This window comes from Corvus hawaiiensis, chromosome 1 (assembly GCF_020740725.1).
Source record: "Corvus hawaiiensis isolate bCorHaw1 chromosome 1, bCorHaw1.pri.cur, whole genome shotgun sequence".
Taxonomy (NCBI): domain Eukaryota; kingdom Metazoa; phylum Chordata; class Aves; order Passeriformes; family Corvidae; genus Corvus; species Corvus hawaiiensis.
This window is the reverse complement of record NC_063213.1, coordinates 30542530-30561313: the sequence shown is the minus strand read 5'-3', so window position 1 is coordinate 30561313 and position 18784 is coordinate 30542530. Positions and strand designations below refer to the sequence as shown.

At 42.5% G+C, this 18784-nt stretch overlaps 1 protein-coding gene across 37 annotated transcripts in view; it reads left to right on the top strand.

The window, feature by feature from the left end:
• The first annotated feature begins 2419 nt into the window (after positions 1-2419).
• Positions 2420-18784, top strand: part of CLASP2 (cytoplasmic linker associated protein 2) — a 146168-nt gene continuing 129803 nt past the window's right edge. For 14 of the 37 annotated variants that reach the window (XM_048298165.1, XM_048298159.1, XM_048298372.1 and 11 more), the window contains exons 1-2: positions 2421-3319; positions 14845-14923. In XM_048298165.1, coding sequence (XP_048154122.1) covers positions 3125-3319; positions 14845-14923 — 274 coding nt within the window. In that variant the 5' untranslated portion in view covers positions 2421-3124. Of the gene's footprint in view, positions 3320-14844; positions 14924-18784 lie in introns of all 37 variants that reach the window. The other 23 variants (XM_048298260.1, XM_048298216.1, XM_048298209.1 and 20 more) reach the window with 3 other exon arrangements.

Here is an 18784-nt window from a genome sequence, read left to right as displayed (position 1 = left end):
CTACATCTCACCAAAATCAACAAAAGGCTGCTTGTTGTCTTGCCTCCTGCTATGCCTGTAGATGGAGAGCTCCATTTTTGTTTTTTTTCCAGATCAATGGGACAGAAGGAAAGTGGAGAATTCCTGAGGAAAGGATTTGTGAGAAGCAGACAAGTAGGAACACTATAGCACCAACTTAGTTTGGTTTACACTGCTGTCCAGCAGCATTTTGCAGGTGTGGTTCCTCAGTCTAAATCCAGTAGCCAAATGAAGGGAGTACCTTGCTTTCCTGCAGGCTCACTCTTCTCCAGTGTAAGGACTAACAAGGCAAGTGAGATAGCCAGACTGTGCTGTCTTGAAACTAAGTTGAGCTTTCATAACACAAAGGCTGTCATTGAATTACAGCCCTTGTCTTTCCCATCTAGTTTCCAGCTGTCTGCTTCTACTTCACCTGCTCCAACTGGTACTTGAGTGAGAAAATTTAGGAATCCGAATCAGCGAAAAGCTAGTTATATGATTGAAAAAAAAAGAGAAAAATGAATAAAAATATTATCTCTCTGAACTGTTTAAGCAAAGATAAATAAAAACCAGCTGTGGTGTAAGGAAGGGAAGAATTGTATACATGACAACAGGAGAAGAAAAGGACTGCCTGTACCAGCAGTGGCTTCCAGTGTAGTGTTAAGGTGAACCCTCCTAATATCAGAGAGGCAGGAGGCCAAAATCACTGTCCACTGCCATTGACAGAGGTTGTTACTCTTCCCATCTTCCAAGTCCCATGCTTCTGCCCGTAGGACTCATGAGCCAGCCCAGCTCACTGACACCAGCTCTGTCATTTAGCCCATTAAATCAACCCAAGTGGTCAGTGTATGCACTGGGTCTGGCACGGGGGGCTAAGACAGGGGCCAAGTGGAGCAGCTTGGGTGAGAGGAGAGGAAAAGTGACCTCCTCTGCTTTCCTTTCCCTGCATGTGAAAGCCATAATCGTCCCTTCAGAGGCCTCAGAGGCCAATGCAGAGGGACGGAGAGGGGCTGCTTTTCCCAACATCAAGGGGACTTGGACCAGTTTAAACTGGCCCTAAAGTTACAGCCCCTCACTTAAGGGTCTCTGTTGTAATTCAAGTCGATTCCTGGCAGTCTGCATGTGGGTCAACCATGCTGGGGCTGTACTTTGGAAATTGCTATCTATGAACTTCTGTGTGCAGTTTTGAGATTCTCAGTACAATAAAGACAAGGAGTTACTGGAGACAGTCCAGCAGAGGGCCACAAAGATTATTAGAGGTCTGGAGCATTTCTCTTACGAGGAGAGACTGCAGGAGCTGGGGCTGTTTAATCTAGAGAAGAGAAGACTGAGAGAGGATCTCATTATTGCAGATAAGTATCTCTAAATCAGGTGTCAAGAGGATGGTGCCAGAATTTTTTTCGGTGGTGCCCAGCAACAGGAGGAGGAGCAAGGGCCATAACTTAAAACAATGACCATAAATTAAACACAAGAAGTTTCACCTCAGCATGAGGAAGAACTTGTGGATCCCTGGAACAGGCTGCCCAGGGAGTTCATGGAGTCTCCCTCTCTGGGAACATTCAAATCCCATCTGGACGTGCCTGTGTTACCTCCTCTAGGTGATCCTGCCTTGGCGTGGGGTTGGACTAGATGATCTCCAGAGGTCCCATCCAACCCTAACTGTGATTCATTGATTCTGTGTAAATAATGGCGCGGAAAGTCCAGTGGGTTGTGCTGGATTTATGGAATAGCACTGAGCACCCAGGCTTGCGCAACTCTGAAATTAATAATCCGTGTCTCTCCGGAGTGTTGCCGCACTCAGCATAACAAACCCGATTTTGCGGACAGCAACGTCGCAGAGCCAACCACACCTGGAGTACCGGGATGGCTCCACGGGGATCTCCCCACTTTACACCTGGGCATTCAGCAAGGCGGGAGGGGTTGCAGGGCATGGCTATGCAAAGCCGGGACAGCGCTCGGAAGGCGGAGAGATTAAGGGAAGAGAGCTCCCGAGCATTCCAGCACCGTTCGCACCTCTTCTGTTCTTCCAACACTTCCCCTCTCTCCTCAGGGGCGCCGGACCGGCACCGCGGCGATTAGCGGCACGGAGGGCGCATGCGCCTCGCACTGCCGCCGGACACGACCCGCAGAGGTCCCGGCGGAGCGCCCGGCGGGAGCGCGCACTGCCCGTCCGTCCGCCCGCCCGCCCGCCCGTCCGTCCGTCCGTCCGTCCGTCCGTCCGTCCGTCCGTCCCTCCCGCCGCAGCGCGGTGCGGTGCGGGAGGCGCCGCACGGGCGCGCGCCCTCCCAGGGGAAGCGGGAGCCGCGGCGGGGGGCGGGGCCGCGCGGGCCACGCCCGCTGTGTCCGCCTGGCGCCGGCCGGGGCGGTAGCGGCGGCGGCGGGAGGTGCAACTTCCACGGGACGGAGGCGGCGCTGCCGCCGCAGAGCCCGGTGGGGGAAGGCGCGGCGAAGCGTGAGCGGCTTCCTGGGGGACTTTCCCGGTCCAGTCTGGTCCGGTCCGGTCCGCGGTGGAGGGGAGCGGGCGGCGCTGAGATCCGCCGGGACGAAAGTTTGGGAGCCGCCCCGCGGGCGGGCAGGAGGGGCCGGAGGCTGCGGCATCAGGAACATGAGAGGTCCGCCGTGGCCTCGTCGGTGCCCGTGAGAGGCGGCCCGCAGATCTCTCCTCGGGCGGGAGGAGAGAAGGCAGAGCGAGCGGGGGCGGCAGCACCTCCCGTGGGGACCCCCCGAGCCCGCGGCCGGCGTGCCTGCGAGCCCCTCCAGCCGCAGCGCCTGTTCTCGACCTCTATTTCCCGTCCCCTGGCGGGGGAAGAGGAGGGGCGGCGGCGGGGAGCCCTGTCGGGATCCCTCGGGACGGCGCGGAGGCGGCTGGAAAGCCCTGAGCAGGAGTAAGCGGCTGCCGCCGACCCCTGCGCAGCGCCGCGTTCCCTTCCCGCCGGGGGCTTCCCCCTGCGGGGGTGCGAGTGCGCATGGGGGCGGCGGGCGCGGAGCCGGGGCGGAGAGCGCCGGGAGCGGCTCCATGAGGACGGCAGGCCTGTCCGCGCCCCCGCCGCCCGCCCTGCCGTGCCCGCGCTTCCGACCCTGAGGCCCTCGGCTCGCCTACGAAGAAACTTTTCCGCAGCGTCCGAAGATGGAGCCTGCCGGCATGGATTATTTCTGCGAGCAGGTACAGCAGAAGGACGTGGGCCGCAGGATGCAGGTTGGCCAAGAGCTGCTGGAGTATCTGGGCGACCCGGCGAGGTCCCCCGATCTGGAGCAGGATCAGCAGCGCCTTGACAAAGTGATCGACGAATTAACAGCGTGGGTCAACTCCAGTAATTTTAAGGTAAGGCTGCTCGGCGGGGCCCGGTGCGGGAAGACCATGATTCATCATGGTAGGGAGGTACGGAGCCCCGGGTTACTTTTTAATAGGTAAGACCAGAAATGAAACTACATCTCCCACACAAAGGGGAATTCCAAAATTTTGGAAGGGTGGTTAATGTTTTATTGTTTCTATTCCTCTGTCCTTAAAGAAGCAGTAATAGGGGTTTTGGTTTTGCCTTTATCGTTGGCTAGATGGTGTTTTGGTTTGGTTTTGGTTTGGATTTGAGGGTTTTTTTACGGCACAATGTTAAAAAACCCCCCAGACAACTATAATACACACTGGGGTTGTGTTTCTTACTCAGAAACAAGATAGGTGATGATTATTTTTCTTATTTTTCTTTCGCTACCACTCCTATTCCATGGTCTCGGTACTTGGGTGTAATGTTTCATGGGATTGCCATCGTTTTCTGCAGGCCGTAAAGAGTGCTGCTTCACCGGATTTGTATCACGCTGTGTGTATTTCAGACGATTTAATGAATAATTGGCTTCTTGGGGCTCCCACTGTAAGTTTAAAGTTGTTTATATCGTCTTTAGGTGACTTTCCTGTACCTGGGAAGTTATGCGGTATCCTTACAGCGGCCCGATGATGACTCACGTTTCGCTTTTTTCTGTGTGCGTGTGTCTTTTAGACGGAGCCACGGGAGAAGAGCGATCACTCCCTCACACAGTGTAACACTTGCGAGTTGTTCTGACGTCGGTCAGCCGATAAGGCGATTGACAGCGCAGTTTTAGTGCCAAGGACAGTCGTGTTCGCATTGGCGATTTTTTTAACTTATTTTTTTTAACATTTTTCCCCCCGCGGTGCGTGTGCGCGGCGCGGCCGGGCGGGTCCCCGCTGCCGCCGCCGGGGGGCGCTGCCGGGCCGCGCTGCGCGCCCGGGGCTCTCGGCCGGGCCTGCTCCGCCCTGCCCTCGTAACGTGATCCACTCGCACTTTGGACCTTTAACTCGCTGCAGTGAGCCTATTCTCGCTTTTTTTCTGTTTTCTGAGACACGGGAGGAGGCAGAGTCGCCTCTAAGGGCAGTATGTTCCTGAAATGGATGGGGCTTTTTTTCCCCCTTCCATTGACCTTACTCCGCCAGTGTTTGCACACAGCAACTTCTGAGTTTGAGGTGTGAAAATAATAAAGGCTTAACTCCATTTGCGCGTATGATTTATTTATTTTGGAAGCATGTTTGTCGGTAAAGGTCAGGTTAGCTTGAGGAAGTAGCATATGCTGGACAAATACAATTTATTTGCCTTTAAATTCATCATCTGAGGGCAGCTGTTGGTGATAAGATTGATTACTGCGAAATCTAGACAAGTCTTTAAAAATACTTTTTTGCATGGAGAGGGATAGCTACTTACCTAACAGGGTAATGTAAAAGTTTCTTCCTGCACTTGTAAATTAACAGAATTAGGCATTAAGACTGGAAATACAATTTTCAAGTTGTATTTTTCATAGTGCAAGAAATTTTGCTTGCTGTTGATGTAAGGTGACAGAACTTAGCTGTTTGGACTGTAGGATGAATGAGAACTGTGCTGTGCTCCATAAGCATCAGTCACAGAAAGGAGATCCCCTAGTCCAACCTGCCTGCTGAAGCAGGTTCACCTAGAGCAGGTTCCGCAGAATCAGAGCCGGGCAGGTTTTGAATATCTTCAGTGGAGACTCCACAACCTCTCTTGGCAGCCTTTTCAAGTCCTCTCTCACCCTCAAAGTAAAGGAAATTTTTCCCTCATATTCAAATGGAATTGTTGTGGTTCGGTTTGCGCCTGTTGCCCAGTGTTATATCTCTGGGTACCACTGAAAAGAGGCGTGCAGAATGAGAGTATTACAAATTCTAAGAGTTTTGAAGATAACTTGCAAAATCATTATTTTTGTTATGTCTTCTCTATGTCCACATACTGGTGGCTCTTTATTGTGTTTCAAAGCACGTCACGTACGTTAGAGCATGGTGTTAGTCACAGGTTTGAGCCCTGCAGGGGCCATCACTTAAGAGCTGGGCTCAATGATCCCTGTGGGTCCCTTCCAGCTCACAAGTTTCTGTGATTATATTAATGGCAGCAGCACAAGATTTTGGGTGTTTTGCTCATGATCAGTTCCAGTGTTCTGCCTGTGGTAGTGACTGCCAGCATGTGCTGCTTCAAAATGAAGATTTATATTCTAGAAAAGTGGCTTGTGTCTTACTTGCATATTTTGTCTCATGCAAGCATAGATGTTACACATTTAAATGTTGCATCCTATTTTGTTATTAAACTCAGGCACTGAACAATAGAAAGTAGTGAATGCCGCAGGCTTATCTGATTTTTGATTGCTGAATTATTTAACATACTGTTGGTCACCCTTTACTGAGGAATGGATATGTAGAGCACTCAAACAATTCTGCTGAAGATCTTATAGGTCTTCAGAGTTCCTGAGTAATGAATCCCTCCCAGTTGACGTGACTGGTCTTATCACAAGCAGTGGTAGTGGCTGGAGACTCAGAACTGCTGAGCTAGATGAATTGAAGATACAAGTGGGGAATGCTGGAGGAAGTTTTGAGAGAGAGCATTATTTCTGCTGGTGGTGATGGGTATGGATAATAAGGGGATAACTAATGTGACTTGCCCTGATTGTGCCATGTATTCCCACTGAAAGCTCAGTTCTTGCATGCAGTGTACTCTGCTGACCATACTGAAAGAGGAGATTGCATGATCTGGGAGCTCTGGTCTCAACTCTTAAGCTGTGCCTGTGAAGAGAAAACTTTCTGATACACCACCCTAGAAAGTTTTTGGCTCATGTAACCAGAAGGGAAAGGATCTGGAGGTAGTAGGAGGGTTGGCTTAGCAGGCTTGATAATGAGTAGGGAAAAATGAGAATAAGTGTTCAGTAAACAAGTTGGACTCAGTGATCTCAAAGGCCTTCTCCTAAACCATTCTATAATTCTCAACGTGGGCTAGTTATCAGCAAGGTTGAATTAACTCATCTCAAAAAGATTTTGGCCACATAAAACAGTGCTTTTGCTGTTCTGAAGTTTGCAAGTCTTTATAGTTATTTAATAAACAACCTGGCAATTCCAAACTGAGAGAGCAGATAGGAAAATTTCTGTGTTCGTCTAGCTCATTGAAGTGGAAAACACAATTACTAGCTTGAGTTACTGGTGAATCAAAAAGGTGGGATTAAGAATGTGTTGACTCATCTGCAGGTGGTTCAGAGTTGTAGTGAAAATTGGTTGCAGAACATGGGGAATGACCTAGAGAGACATGAATCTGTTGTATTATGAGAACTTCACTTACAATGTGTATGCAGTCAGTGATAAATTGGCTTACGAAGACTCTTGAAAGCTTTGCAGCATCAAGGAGTACACGGAAGATGTGCAGAATTTAAGCATTTGTTTTGTATCTCACTAGAATGAAAGAATTCGTCACTGAACTGAAAATTGTTTGCTTGGTGATCTGGTTTATTTCATATCAGTTGGGTCTGATCTCTCTCCTTCTACAATGCAGAGATTTGGGGTTTTGGGTGTATGTCAGTCTGCATCCCCCCTCCCTCAACTGTTTGCCCAAGGCTGTGAGGAATAGGAGTAGGTTAGTTGAATGCAAAATATTAAGAATTGAGTGATGGTATTATTCTGCTGGTATTTGTTCTCAAAGTGAAATATTTAGCGATCTCAGAAAATGGGAACAGTGCTATTGTTTGTGTTTGGACTCTCAGGTGAACTTCAAAGAGTAAATTAATTGCCCATTCTGAGGGTAGTACTACTGACAGATACTTGCTGGCATTACTGGGTTAGCCTGCATCTTCATCTATGTATACATGAGTTTTATTTAATGAGTCTCTTAGGTCTCTCTCATATTCAGTAGTCACTTGAAATAATTACAAGATTATCTAACTGTGCAGTCTGGTGACTCAAACTGTTCCATGTCTCACTCAAGTAATCTCCAAACCTGCTTTGAACTTCTGCTGAAGAGATGTGGGATGGGGAAATACTGCTTTTCATGTAGAGCTTTGCAAATCTACTCTTGGCTGCTAGCATGTTGTGGAGTCTTTTAAGAACACCAGGATTGAGCAGTTACCCTCATTAAAATTATTTTTTGAGCAATAAAGCCACCTTTTGGTTCTTTAAGCAAATCACACCTAACAGAAGTAACAAAAACCTATGACCAAAATGGTGGTAGTTTCTCAAGGTAATTTTATATGAGAAGAGTAATTAGGAATGTTTGTAACTGCAAGTCTTTGAATTTCTCACCTTTGTGGTTAATATCTTAGCTTGTTTTATTCCTCAAGTGCAACAGAAAAATAATCAATAATTGCTGGTTTTATGCCAGAGCAGCAGATTGTTTGCCATGGGAAGAAGAAAATCTGATTTCATTCTATCTCTTTCTGGTAGTATGGATAAACTCTTTCTTTTAGGCAAATCCTTGGAATTATCTCTTACTCTATGCTTCTTGAAGAGTGAGATTTTTCTGAGCTTTGTTTGTCTCAACACCAAATACCAAAAGATACTAAAATACCAGTAATCTTGCTGTTGCATTTTTGTATTTCCTTGGTTTGGCAAGTATTTATTTTGGTTTGTCTTTAGTTCGACAAAAGGCCAGCAGGAGGAGCTTTCAGTTTCCAGAATGGAAGATTTAAACTGTAATTTTGCAAATAGGTAAAGACAAGTGGTTAGGATGCTTGTCTGAAGTACTTGCAAAGAGATAGCAACACTTAGAACTTGGCTGACTGCACGTATGCGTGTGAGGTGGAAGCTACAATTTAAAATTATCTGAACAAAATGGATACTGAGATCTGAAAAAAGAGAGTTCAGAGATAAAAAATGTGAGGTTGCACGTTTGGTTACAAATAAGTGAATGCACAAATGCAGGATGTGGGGCATGTGATTGAGTAGCAGACCTTGGGAAGAAAATGTGTGGGTTGTTTTGGATCTGAAGTTGAACACAAGCCAACATATGCTGCACAAAAGGCAAATGCCATAGTGAGTTGTGGGACTGTAACGTGCAGGAGAGAGAAATGGAATAAAAGAGGACCCAGCTTAAACCTTTATTTTTCAGTTACTGTGTAGGTCCTGGTATTTCCTTAGTCTTTGTTAGCAAACAATGGTAATTTAAATGTCTTTGAAGAAGAAGTGTTTGACTTTGAGCTCTTTGCTGAATTTTTCTTTCTTCAAGTTTTGTTTGATCTTGGCTGTGTGGGAGCTCCTTTCTTTTTTCTGTGTAATGAGAATGTGATTTGACCTGTCCATGTATGAATCCAATTTTAGTTTTCAAGCTCAGTGATTTGATTTCTTCTTCAGTAATAATTATTACTATTTTTTTCATGTATTATTTATGTTCTGTTCGAGATACATTAAGTCAACAATTGAATATTAGCCAAATAATCAAGCAGATCTCTTGAAGACAAGGGACACTTGCAGGAAGTTTTAATTGTTTTTATTAAAACTAATTTTGTCTGGTCTTTAATTGGGAATGGGGAATATATAGTCTTAAAGTCTCAGGCATCTCTTCCAGAGATGGAAATGACACTTCCCTGTTGTTCTGCAGCTTCAGTTTGTGTTATCCAGACTAACTGTACTCACTATTGGAACAGCAGCTGTGCTGCTCATGTGGCCAGGTGTTCTGTTCTCACTGTCATTCTTGAGGCAATTAACTTTTTGTCAATGTTGAATTCATTTTCCGGTGTTTCAGCAAGCTGATTTGACTCATGTTACAGGAGATTTTAGTGCACCAGATCAAATATGCCCACAGGTCAAGAGGGATAACAGGAGCATCACTTTTAGCCTGCAGTTCGATTGACTTGGGTGAGGGTAGAGAGGCTTTCCAAGCACTGTGCAGTGTGTAAGAGGAGAGGTGCATCCTTCAGAGCAGAGCTTGCAGCAGTCAGCACATGTGAGCCGTGTGATTTTAGTGGCACTTCTGATTCAAGCAGTTTCTGTCCCTGGCTGAGGAATGGTGCAGGTGTGTCATGCCTTCATTGCTCCGATGTGAGTGCCTGTGACGCTGCACAGCTAACAGGCTCAGGGAGGAGATATGGCTGAGAAGATGCCTTCTCTTGTTCATTTATTGGGCTGGTTTCCTAAAGTGGGCTGCTGTTCATCTGCATGAATGCTTCTCTTCCCACAGCAGAGGAGCTGGTGCAGAGGTGGGAGTAAGTAGCAGAGAATGGGGATCACTGTATTTTTGATACAATTTAAATAAGAGGAAATGGGAAAGGAAATAAGAGACCTTGGGCACAAAAAGAATTAAATTCTTTTGAAAGAGCTGAGTCCTAAAATAAAGTGTTTCTTTGTTTTGAGCCATCAATGTGCTTAGAATGGCTTTTGACTTCAATTTTCTTGCTGGAAAAAAGTTGGGTTTTTTAAAATTAATTATTTATTCCAAAGAGAAATACCATACATCTCATTGTCTTCCCACTGAACCCTGATTTTAAAGAGGCTCTGTCTTGAAACTTTTTCCACTTCAGCACATAAAGTTTTAGCCAGACAATCTCAAAAAGAAAATGGCTTACAATGTAAGGTGTTGCTGCATCATATACTTTTGGGTTTTGCTCGCAGTCCTTGTAACAGTATCTATGAAAAATTTATGACAACAGATAAGGGAAGAATGTTTAATGCATATGTGACGCAAACTGGAGATGTTCCTGTAACAGATCAAGCTGGAGGCACTACACAAATTTTAGAATACTGTGTTGTCCACAGAATACAGAAGTTTGGAGATCACACTTGCAGTCTGAATTCAGTTTGAAGATCATGAGAGATTTGGAAATAACAGAAGGTTGTAAACAGGTTTTTTCAGTGACCATTTTGAGTATTACATTAATGTGTTCTTCAGAATTGGTTAAATGTTTATTAATTAATGTGGGCATATATGATATGAAGCTGAAGTTCCCAACTTGGGGAAAGTGCATTAAAACATATTTCCTTTTTTTTTTTTTAATAAGCTCTAAAATTTTTTATGAGAGCACTATGCTTGCTTGTTCTGGCTGCAGTCCAGGAGAGGTCAAGGTAACAGGGACCTCCCAGAATTGTGCCTATTGAGAGGTCCCCTGAAAAAACCAAGCCTTTTCAGGGCAGAAATAAACTCTTCAGTCTATGGATAAATATGGGTGATTCATTCAGCAATCCTCTGGTAGTGTGGTTACTTGAAGTGGGATGCTGAAATGCTCCGTGGTTGGCCATCACAGGAGAATTGTGAAGGGAAGGTTGTCCCAAGTTTCATAGTCTGTACCCCTTTTGAGACAATGAGGGTTGCAGCTGATGGGTGGTTTTAACAGTAGCAAAGATAGGATACTTGGGAGACTCTTACCTTGTAGTCCTAAGTAAAGCTGCAAAACGTCATTTTGAAGTCAGGAACGTTGCCTTTTTAGGTAAAGGGGGCTCTGCATTTGCTAATGAACTTGGACTCTAGTTGCTGAGCTTGAAGATAGATACCAGCAGCTCTGTCTCTCTCCTTGCAATGTGCCATATATGTTAAAAAAAAAATCATATTATTAGTGTTGGAAGTGTGTTGTTAGTGCCCTTGAAGGTGAAACAAGCAAGAGAAAGGAAATAATGCTTTCTTGTCAGCTAAAATTTCTGAAGTATAGATGATGTATGTGGTAGCTTCAGCAGCTGGGACTGCAGTTTTGGCTTCTGTCAGCAGAGGCAGCTGCCCAACTGCTGCTGAGTGGCAGGGAGAATGGAATCTGAAGATGACATGGCTGGGGCTGAAGAACCACATGGGTTCAAGAAAAGATCTAGGAAAATGGAAGCTTCCTTCTGCCCATGGGGCCAGGGGCACCGTTTTGTATCTCTGCAAGCTTTTGAGTTAAGGGGTGGAAGGGAATATGGGTAAATCTAAGCAAAGTGGGTGAAGTGGATAGAATTGCAGTGGGAAACAGTAAAGGGAGGAAGAAGTATGGAATAGAGGAGCAGAAGTTTGTCCTGAAAGATGAGTAGAGAGAATTAAGAATGTGAAACTTGAAGAAGTGAAGCACAATATACTTTACATACATACATATTTTTGTTTCGTGTTATGGTACTTGCAGGGTTCTTGAGATTATGAGAATTGAGAAGGTATACCTTGGGTCTTGGTTGACAACACTTTAAAAAAAAAAAACAAACCTCATGAAGTTTTTGCATGTATCTTGTTCCAGCTCTGCCGCACTGGAACAATGCTTGCTCTTGCAGGGCGTAGTTGTTTGGCATGCTGTATTCTGTTTGTCAGTAATTGTTAGTGATACCACAGCTGTCCCCATAGTGACAGGACAGCCGATGCCTTAACTTCATTCTTTGGAGTTCCAGATAGTGACCTCCATAATTCCCGCATTAGAGTCTCATGACTAGTTCACAGATCCCGATCTACAGAATCTGTGTTTCTATGTATGGTTCAGAGATCCTTTGACCAAATCCAAGGATATTTGTATTAATGTCATTTGGCAGCTTACACAAGTAGAGATGTTTTCCTGGTGGTGTCCTGCCCCTAGCTGTCCCCCACAGGGATGGAAAATTACAGAATCACAATGAAAATAACAGTAAGAATGCATGGTTATCCAGGTGTGGTTTGAAGAACAGTATTTCTTTTTCTAGCAAAAAACTTAGGTGCCTGGAAGTTGTCCACAGAAGAGCAGGGGCAGTGCTGTAAAGTGTGTGCAGAAGGAGAGCTGGAAAAGGAACAAGCTGCAAAGCAAGAATAGGCTCAATTACTAATTATTGGTTCTATTCATAATTGTATTTTGGTTGGAACATCTTGATTTCACTAAAGAGCCTGGTCTTTTTTTATCAAGAACAGATAAAATATTTTTCAGTTGGTTTGGCAACTTTTTTGTGGTCTGAGAAGTCAAGGATGGTCTTGGCTTGTTAAAGAATAGCAACTAACCAACTCCAGTTCAAATGAGCCTAAATTTCTTTTCCCCTATGAACTTTAAAAGCACTGTTTAAATGCTTCAAACAGTGGTGAGCTGATGAATCAGTCTTGACGTACAAAGGCTCTTTCTAGACAGCAAGCAAAAGGCTTAATGAATGCAGAGTAAGAAACAAATCCATTGATTTTAATCCCAGAAGGCATTCATCCCTCATTGGAGCTGTTGGGGAAAGCGCAGTGATGCTGGTGAAAGGTTTTTCTATTGATAGTGGAGAGCCTGTGTTGGTAAATGGTCCCACACAGTGTCTCAGAGCTTGGAACCTCTTTGTTGCAGGTCTTCTGCAGAGCCTCTAAGTTGTGCCTCAACTTACGATTTAAGTTTTTTTTTGAATGCTATTTATGTGACCCCATATAAATTAAGGACTCTTTCCGAAGGGCTGCTTGAATATTGCACAGATGATACCTACGAGGAGATGCTGAAGCTTAGCGCATTGTGTATCAGAACAGAGAAATACTAACACTGATTTACAAAACCAGTAGGTGGTAGTTCACTTGCTATCCTCTGTAGTTCTGTGGTTCAGCTGACTTGTTTTGTAATGTGAAATGAAAGCAAATTTTGTAGCTAGAACCGTTTCCCATTACTTCAGCTTGTGGTCACACTTACGTTCTAACTCTCCAGTTATTGTGGCTTTTCATACCTGTTACCTTTTCAAAGTTGCAGACCACAGAGGACTTTGCATGAGATAAAGCTCATGCATGCATGCTTTATTGTCTTTAAGTTTCTGAGTTGCTGTTCTTGGTAGACGTCTTCAAGACAGATTTTGCAAAGATAATCAAACGTGCAGAGAAGAGAGAGACTTTGTAAAAAGTACCTTTACAGAAGGAAAAGCTCCTGTTAGTGCAAAACACTTGCATGGAAAGGTATCTTTCTTAAAAGTTGTCAGTGTAAGTCTCAGGTAGGGCTCGTAGTCAGCAAACAGAAGCATGGGAAAACAATGGATCCAGAATGAATTTGTTTCTTTCAGGCATTGGTTTTTAGATGGAGCTTTTGACTATGGTTTCATACTGCTTGATAATATGGAAAATAACATTAAAGGAAAAACCTTGTGGAAAGCCTTGACATTACCATAAAAGCTAATTTATATATATTTTTTTTTGCCTAAGTAAGTTACTAGGTATAGTGTTCTGTTTTCCTAAGCTGTAGGTAGAGTTACTTGTTGGCAATATATTAATTTAAGCCAGTGATGCCATCTATTTATATATGCTATTCTGTGTTTTAGTATGTAATAAAATTGTCTCCAGGTAAGGTGTACTAACTGGGAACTAAGTTTTATACCTCCTTTTTAAAAGATCGTCTGTTGTACTAATACTGCATTTATTAAAACCAGCTTAATTGTGTAGTTGCTTCTCACCCTGAGTTTTATGGAGACCTTATTTGTCTAGTTTCCTATGGAAACAAGGCTCATGTGATGCTGTGTGCGTGGGCCATGTGTATCACATGCATATCCACTCAAATTTTTTTTGGCCTGCTGCCTAGTGTGGACAATTGTGACAGATAGGGATCTCAAGGAAACAGAGGGGTCCAAAAAATACGGTTCCAAATTTTATGAAAATAAACAGCTAATAAGGGAGAGGAATTCTAGCCATGAGTTCAAGGGGAAAAATTTGCAGTGCCTGTCTTCCTAGAAAATAAAGAGGAGGAAAAGCTGTAAGGAACGCCCAAGCTTGAGGAGGTTGTGCCTTTGGCAAATGGTTGTTCCTTTTGCACCTTCACAGGCAGCAAATTGAGGTAACTACAAGTTGTGAAAATGCAGGTTCTGGTGTTCCTTATGAACTATTATAGGAAATACAGAATGAAATCTTGGAACAATATGCAGGATAGTAAGCAGTACAAGAAGTGTCCCAACTTCTTAAAATAATTTGGTCTAACTGGTAATTGCTGTTTGTGTTTTTGTTTCTATATTAATGGATATTATTGTCTCATCTAGCTTCTGTTTATGGATGGGAAATTTCCTCAAAATTCCAGTAGTATTTTGAATTTCCTTTTTTTTCTGTTTTGGTTTGGTTTTTGTTTGGGTTTTGTTGTTGTTTTGGGTTGGGTTGGTTTTTGTTTTGGTTTAGTTTTTCTTGCTGTTGTTGTTTTTGTTTGGTTTGAGGGGTTCTCTATTATGTTTTTAATGAGCAAATGAAAAATTAGGCTTCCCTAGCTTAACAAGCAGGTGGACAAATGGTGTAGTCTGAACCACTAGGGAAAGCAGAATTAGCTTCTCAGTTATTTTCTTTTGGGAGTTTGGAAAATGATGTAATGACCTTAGTGGATGAGCTAAGTGGCCAGATTGAAGTAAGCTCTTATCATCTGGAAAACCTTTAAACCATGTCTTTGTTTGGGTTTTGTAGTTGAAAGTACAAAGACATTGGATTTCTAATATTTGTTTTCTTCTGTTTTAAGACAAGAACTAAAACATCCGAACTCTTCTGGTATATGTAAATAAACTCCATTCCAAACATATTCTGATAACTTTGTCTTAATAAGAACTTTGAAGGAATTACTAGTTCTTCAACTGAAACTTCGATTTACTTTACGATAGTTTTTCAGCATGCTTGCATTTATGTCTAATTTATTTGAAATATATTCTAAAATATTCTTTAGTGATCTGGTTTATAATATCTAATGCTTTTGTTTCAACAGGTATCACTACTGGGATTAGATGTTCTAGGTGCCTTTGTCGACAGACTATCAGGACGCTTTAAACCTTATATAGGAACTGGTGAGTGAAATACAACTTTTTTTCTTAAGACCAAACAGTAGAAGACACTTCCCCCCCCCCTCCCTTAGCAGCTGAAGTGGAACATGTTGAAAACTTCTTGAGCTAATTATACTGTCCTGGCAGGCATCTTACTGGTGTTGGAATGGAAATAATTGTATAGTAGCATGTCAGTATTCATTTGTCATGCAGTCACTGATTTCATAGGTGGTGGCTGGGATTTTTTTAAGGGTTCCAGGAGTGTCTTTCCAGTAATTAGTTTCATGCTATAATGGTTACTTACCACTCCCTGAGACAGTCCTCTAAAATTTACATTGAAATGCAAGTATTATCTTTAATTTGTGTTAAAGATGGAAGGTTTTATTTGCAGATCACTTTAATCAGAGCTTTATGTCTGCTGAAGCCTGTAGTCTCAGAGGATTATGCAGTCCACCTCCTGTTAGATAACTGGACTGTAGCTTTTAGTAGTCTAAAGTTTTTATGGGATGAAAAAAAAAAAAGTACTGGCTGTTACTCCTGTGTGAAATGTTTACTCAAATGAATTTCAGATTAATGGATCTACATGTGCTGGAGTATGAGACATTTGTTCTGGGAGGTACAAGCAAACTACATTGATCAACTTGTTTTACTGCTGCCTTTGAAAAGAGATAGTGATATTAGGACACTAACATTGGTGTTATAGCGCTGGCTGATTTTGACAGAAGTTTTTCAAAATCTGCATGAGATAAGTTACTTTTTGTTCCCTGATCCCCAACTATCTCAATTTGTCTGTCAGAATTTTAAGCTTCCTCTTCTTTACATGACTAGTTTTGTATTTAAGAGCTATAAAATAAAATGTCAAAGTTTAGGAATACAAAGTGTAATTTATGACAAGCTGCTAACTAAATTAATTGAAAGCATATTTCAGTATGCTGTGGAACTACTGCGGTAGAGTGCTACAGAATTTAAATCTGTTTTGTTGTGAGGAGTTTTTCTTTGGCTGGTTAATTTTGTATTGGAGCAGTGTAAGGGAATTGGAGGCGTATTGTGCTCTGCGCAGTATTGATTTCTGAAGAGTCTCCATTTGTAGCTACAGATTTTTGCTCCAGAGTTTGGCTGTGCTTTGATTTTTATTTTAAGCCTCTGTAGAACCTAAAATTACAGTAACTTTATTAAAGATGGGGAAGATTTTAAAAATTTTTCTCTGTTTTTTTAAGTATGAGCTATCTGAGAATAGTTTGAAAACACTGTTGTTGGTTTGGGCTTTTTTTTTTGTCACAGTAGTTGAGTAGTTTGAGATTATGAGCAAATTGAAGATTTAAATTCCAGTAGTATTTATATTTTTAAAAAGAGAGAGTACTGGCACTGGGTGACCACTGAACACATGTAACATCTGAAGCTGTATATTCTAGAAGTATTTTTTTGTTAAGCTCATAGCAGTGCCTTCAACTGAAATTGATCATCATAGCGTCTCCAGAATCAAGATCTCTAGAATATGAAAGTTACTGTTGTTCATGATCAGCTTCTATATAAACCTAACAGATGCTGAAATCTTAGTCTCAGTAATGGCAGAAAACAGTATTTTACGTTACTTTTAAAAAGAGTGATTTGTAATAGGAGTTCTCCTCAGTTGGTAGCTCTCTCTAAATTTCATAACAAGGTTGGAATAATTTTCAGTTTTTGTCAGTGAAGCAGTAATATAAACACACTATTGCAAGTGTCTGGAATTTGTATAGTCCAGGGCTTATGAGAGTAATTAAAAGCACATTGGTGAACCAGAAAACTGCTTCCTTCAAGAAAACTTAAAGAACCAGGAGTTTCCTAAATCACGTTCTGTTGACTCTGCAGATTTGTCTTCTAATGTAATATGACTCCAGTAAGTCAGACCAAAGACTTGTATTTGACAGTGATTTGTTTGCAGATGCCTGAGAAGAAAGTAAGGACGGGAGAAACATGCAGTGATAACTCCTTATCAGTAGGAGTTGTCAGCAGTCTTGCAGGTTAGGGCCAGCTGAGGCACATGGAATCTTCAATGTCTGCATTGTCACTTTGTTTTCTTACCGCTTTATCTGTTTAGTTTCTGACCCACATAGATCCTTGGCTTCTGCAGTGTTCTGTAGAAGTACTTAAGTATGCAAAATTCTTTTGGACTGGTTGCCTGAAAAACTTGGTGCTTGCTAGATCTTGTGTTAGAGAGGTGAGCCAACATTTCTTACCTTCCTGACGGCCAGTTTCCATTTATGGATCTCTTCCATGCCTGTTCTCTGCTATCCCCTCCCCCTTCCCCAGCTCAGAGACACAACAGAGCTGTTTCTTGTATACAAGTCTTTTTGATAATTCTTGTTTCTTCCTTTCAGTGCCTTTCTGTTGTGGAGCATTTGAGTTGAGGAAGCCACACCAATCATACCATATCAGAGAGGTGGCATATGTTCATAATGGCACAATTATGTTTGTTTTTGTCATCTATTACTTTTGTAGTTATTGGTAATAGATTTCATTGTTGCATAGCTGCTTCCTGAAAATTGACCTAATATATGCATGAGACTGTCTACTGTAACAACCTATTTCTGGTGCAGTGATGGTGGTTTTGGGGCCCGCTGTCCAGGGCAGTGCCTTCCCTCCATGCCTTTATCATTAAGGCAAGACCCCTTCTTGAGAACTGTGGAAGTCCAAATGCACTCTGTTAGCTGAGTTACCTTCTGCACAGCTGTTTGCAAAGCTCTCTTACGGGTGTGTGAGGTACCACTTCCTTTTTTAAACTGACTTCCCAGGCACTTCTCCAGCCTGTAGCACTGCAGGGGGTGGTTGTGACCCAAATGCAGGACCCAGTATTTGGCCTTGTTGAACCTCATACAATCCATATCCATAGTTACGTGTTTGACAAGAATCAACTACTCTATGCAAACTGCCATTTTAGCTTCTTTTTTGTAGCTTGGTTATGTCCAGTTAAGTGATTCTTTGATCTGAATATTGTTAATGAGGTATATAATTGTGTATTGCAGATGTGCAGTGTGTACAGGTGACATGAGGAGAAAACAAAAATCATGGTATGAAGCTTGAAAGTGCTGGGAAATTTGTAAGCAAAGTACTTCAGCTAAGTAACAAGTTCTTAGGGTCCCACAGGCCATCTTAGTAGTATTTTATATGGTAGGCTTTTACTTCCTCTATTTTGGTTAAATAAATGTGAGTATATTATTTTTTTGAGGGCAAACATAACAGAACTTTTCCAGGCAATTCAATTATTACTCTGAAATATTCAGACTATAGTTAACTTCTCATTTATTGCACTAAGCTATTGTAGGTACTTGCATTCTCAAAAAAGATCAGGATTGCACCATGACTATGGCGAAGGACAATATATATATAAAATGCCTACTGACTTCATTCTCTGCCTTTTTTAAAACACAATGTATCCTATTTTCTAGGTGAAGTTTCATTTTTATAGCTGTTTTTGCTTATAAAATACCTGCAACCTTAAATGTATTTTTATTTTCATGAAGAGTGTTACATTTTGGTGACCCTGAGATGTTTTGATTTGTGATTCAGATTTCAGTAAATGATGGAAGTATAATAATGTATTATCCAACCGCAATATGGCAAAACATATTCTACCTTTCTCACCCTATCCCCATTTAATTTCCTGTTCAGTTTTGATGGGGATAGATTTCCTTAAGTGCAGAAAACAACAAGTAATGTCACTGAATATTCACCCCCTTAAGCATTACAGGCTTCTCCTATGAAGTGAAAAACATGAATGCTTTACTATTACTTCAATCTTTGCAACCTACATATATGCCATAAATTACATTTGGGCAAAATCAATACAACAGTTGTAGGACAGATATTTTCCAGTATTTCAAAGAGCATGTTAGTGATCTTAGTATT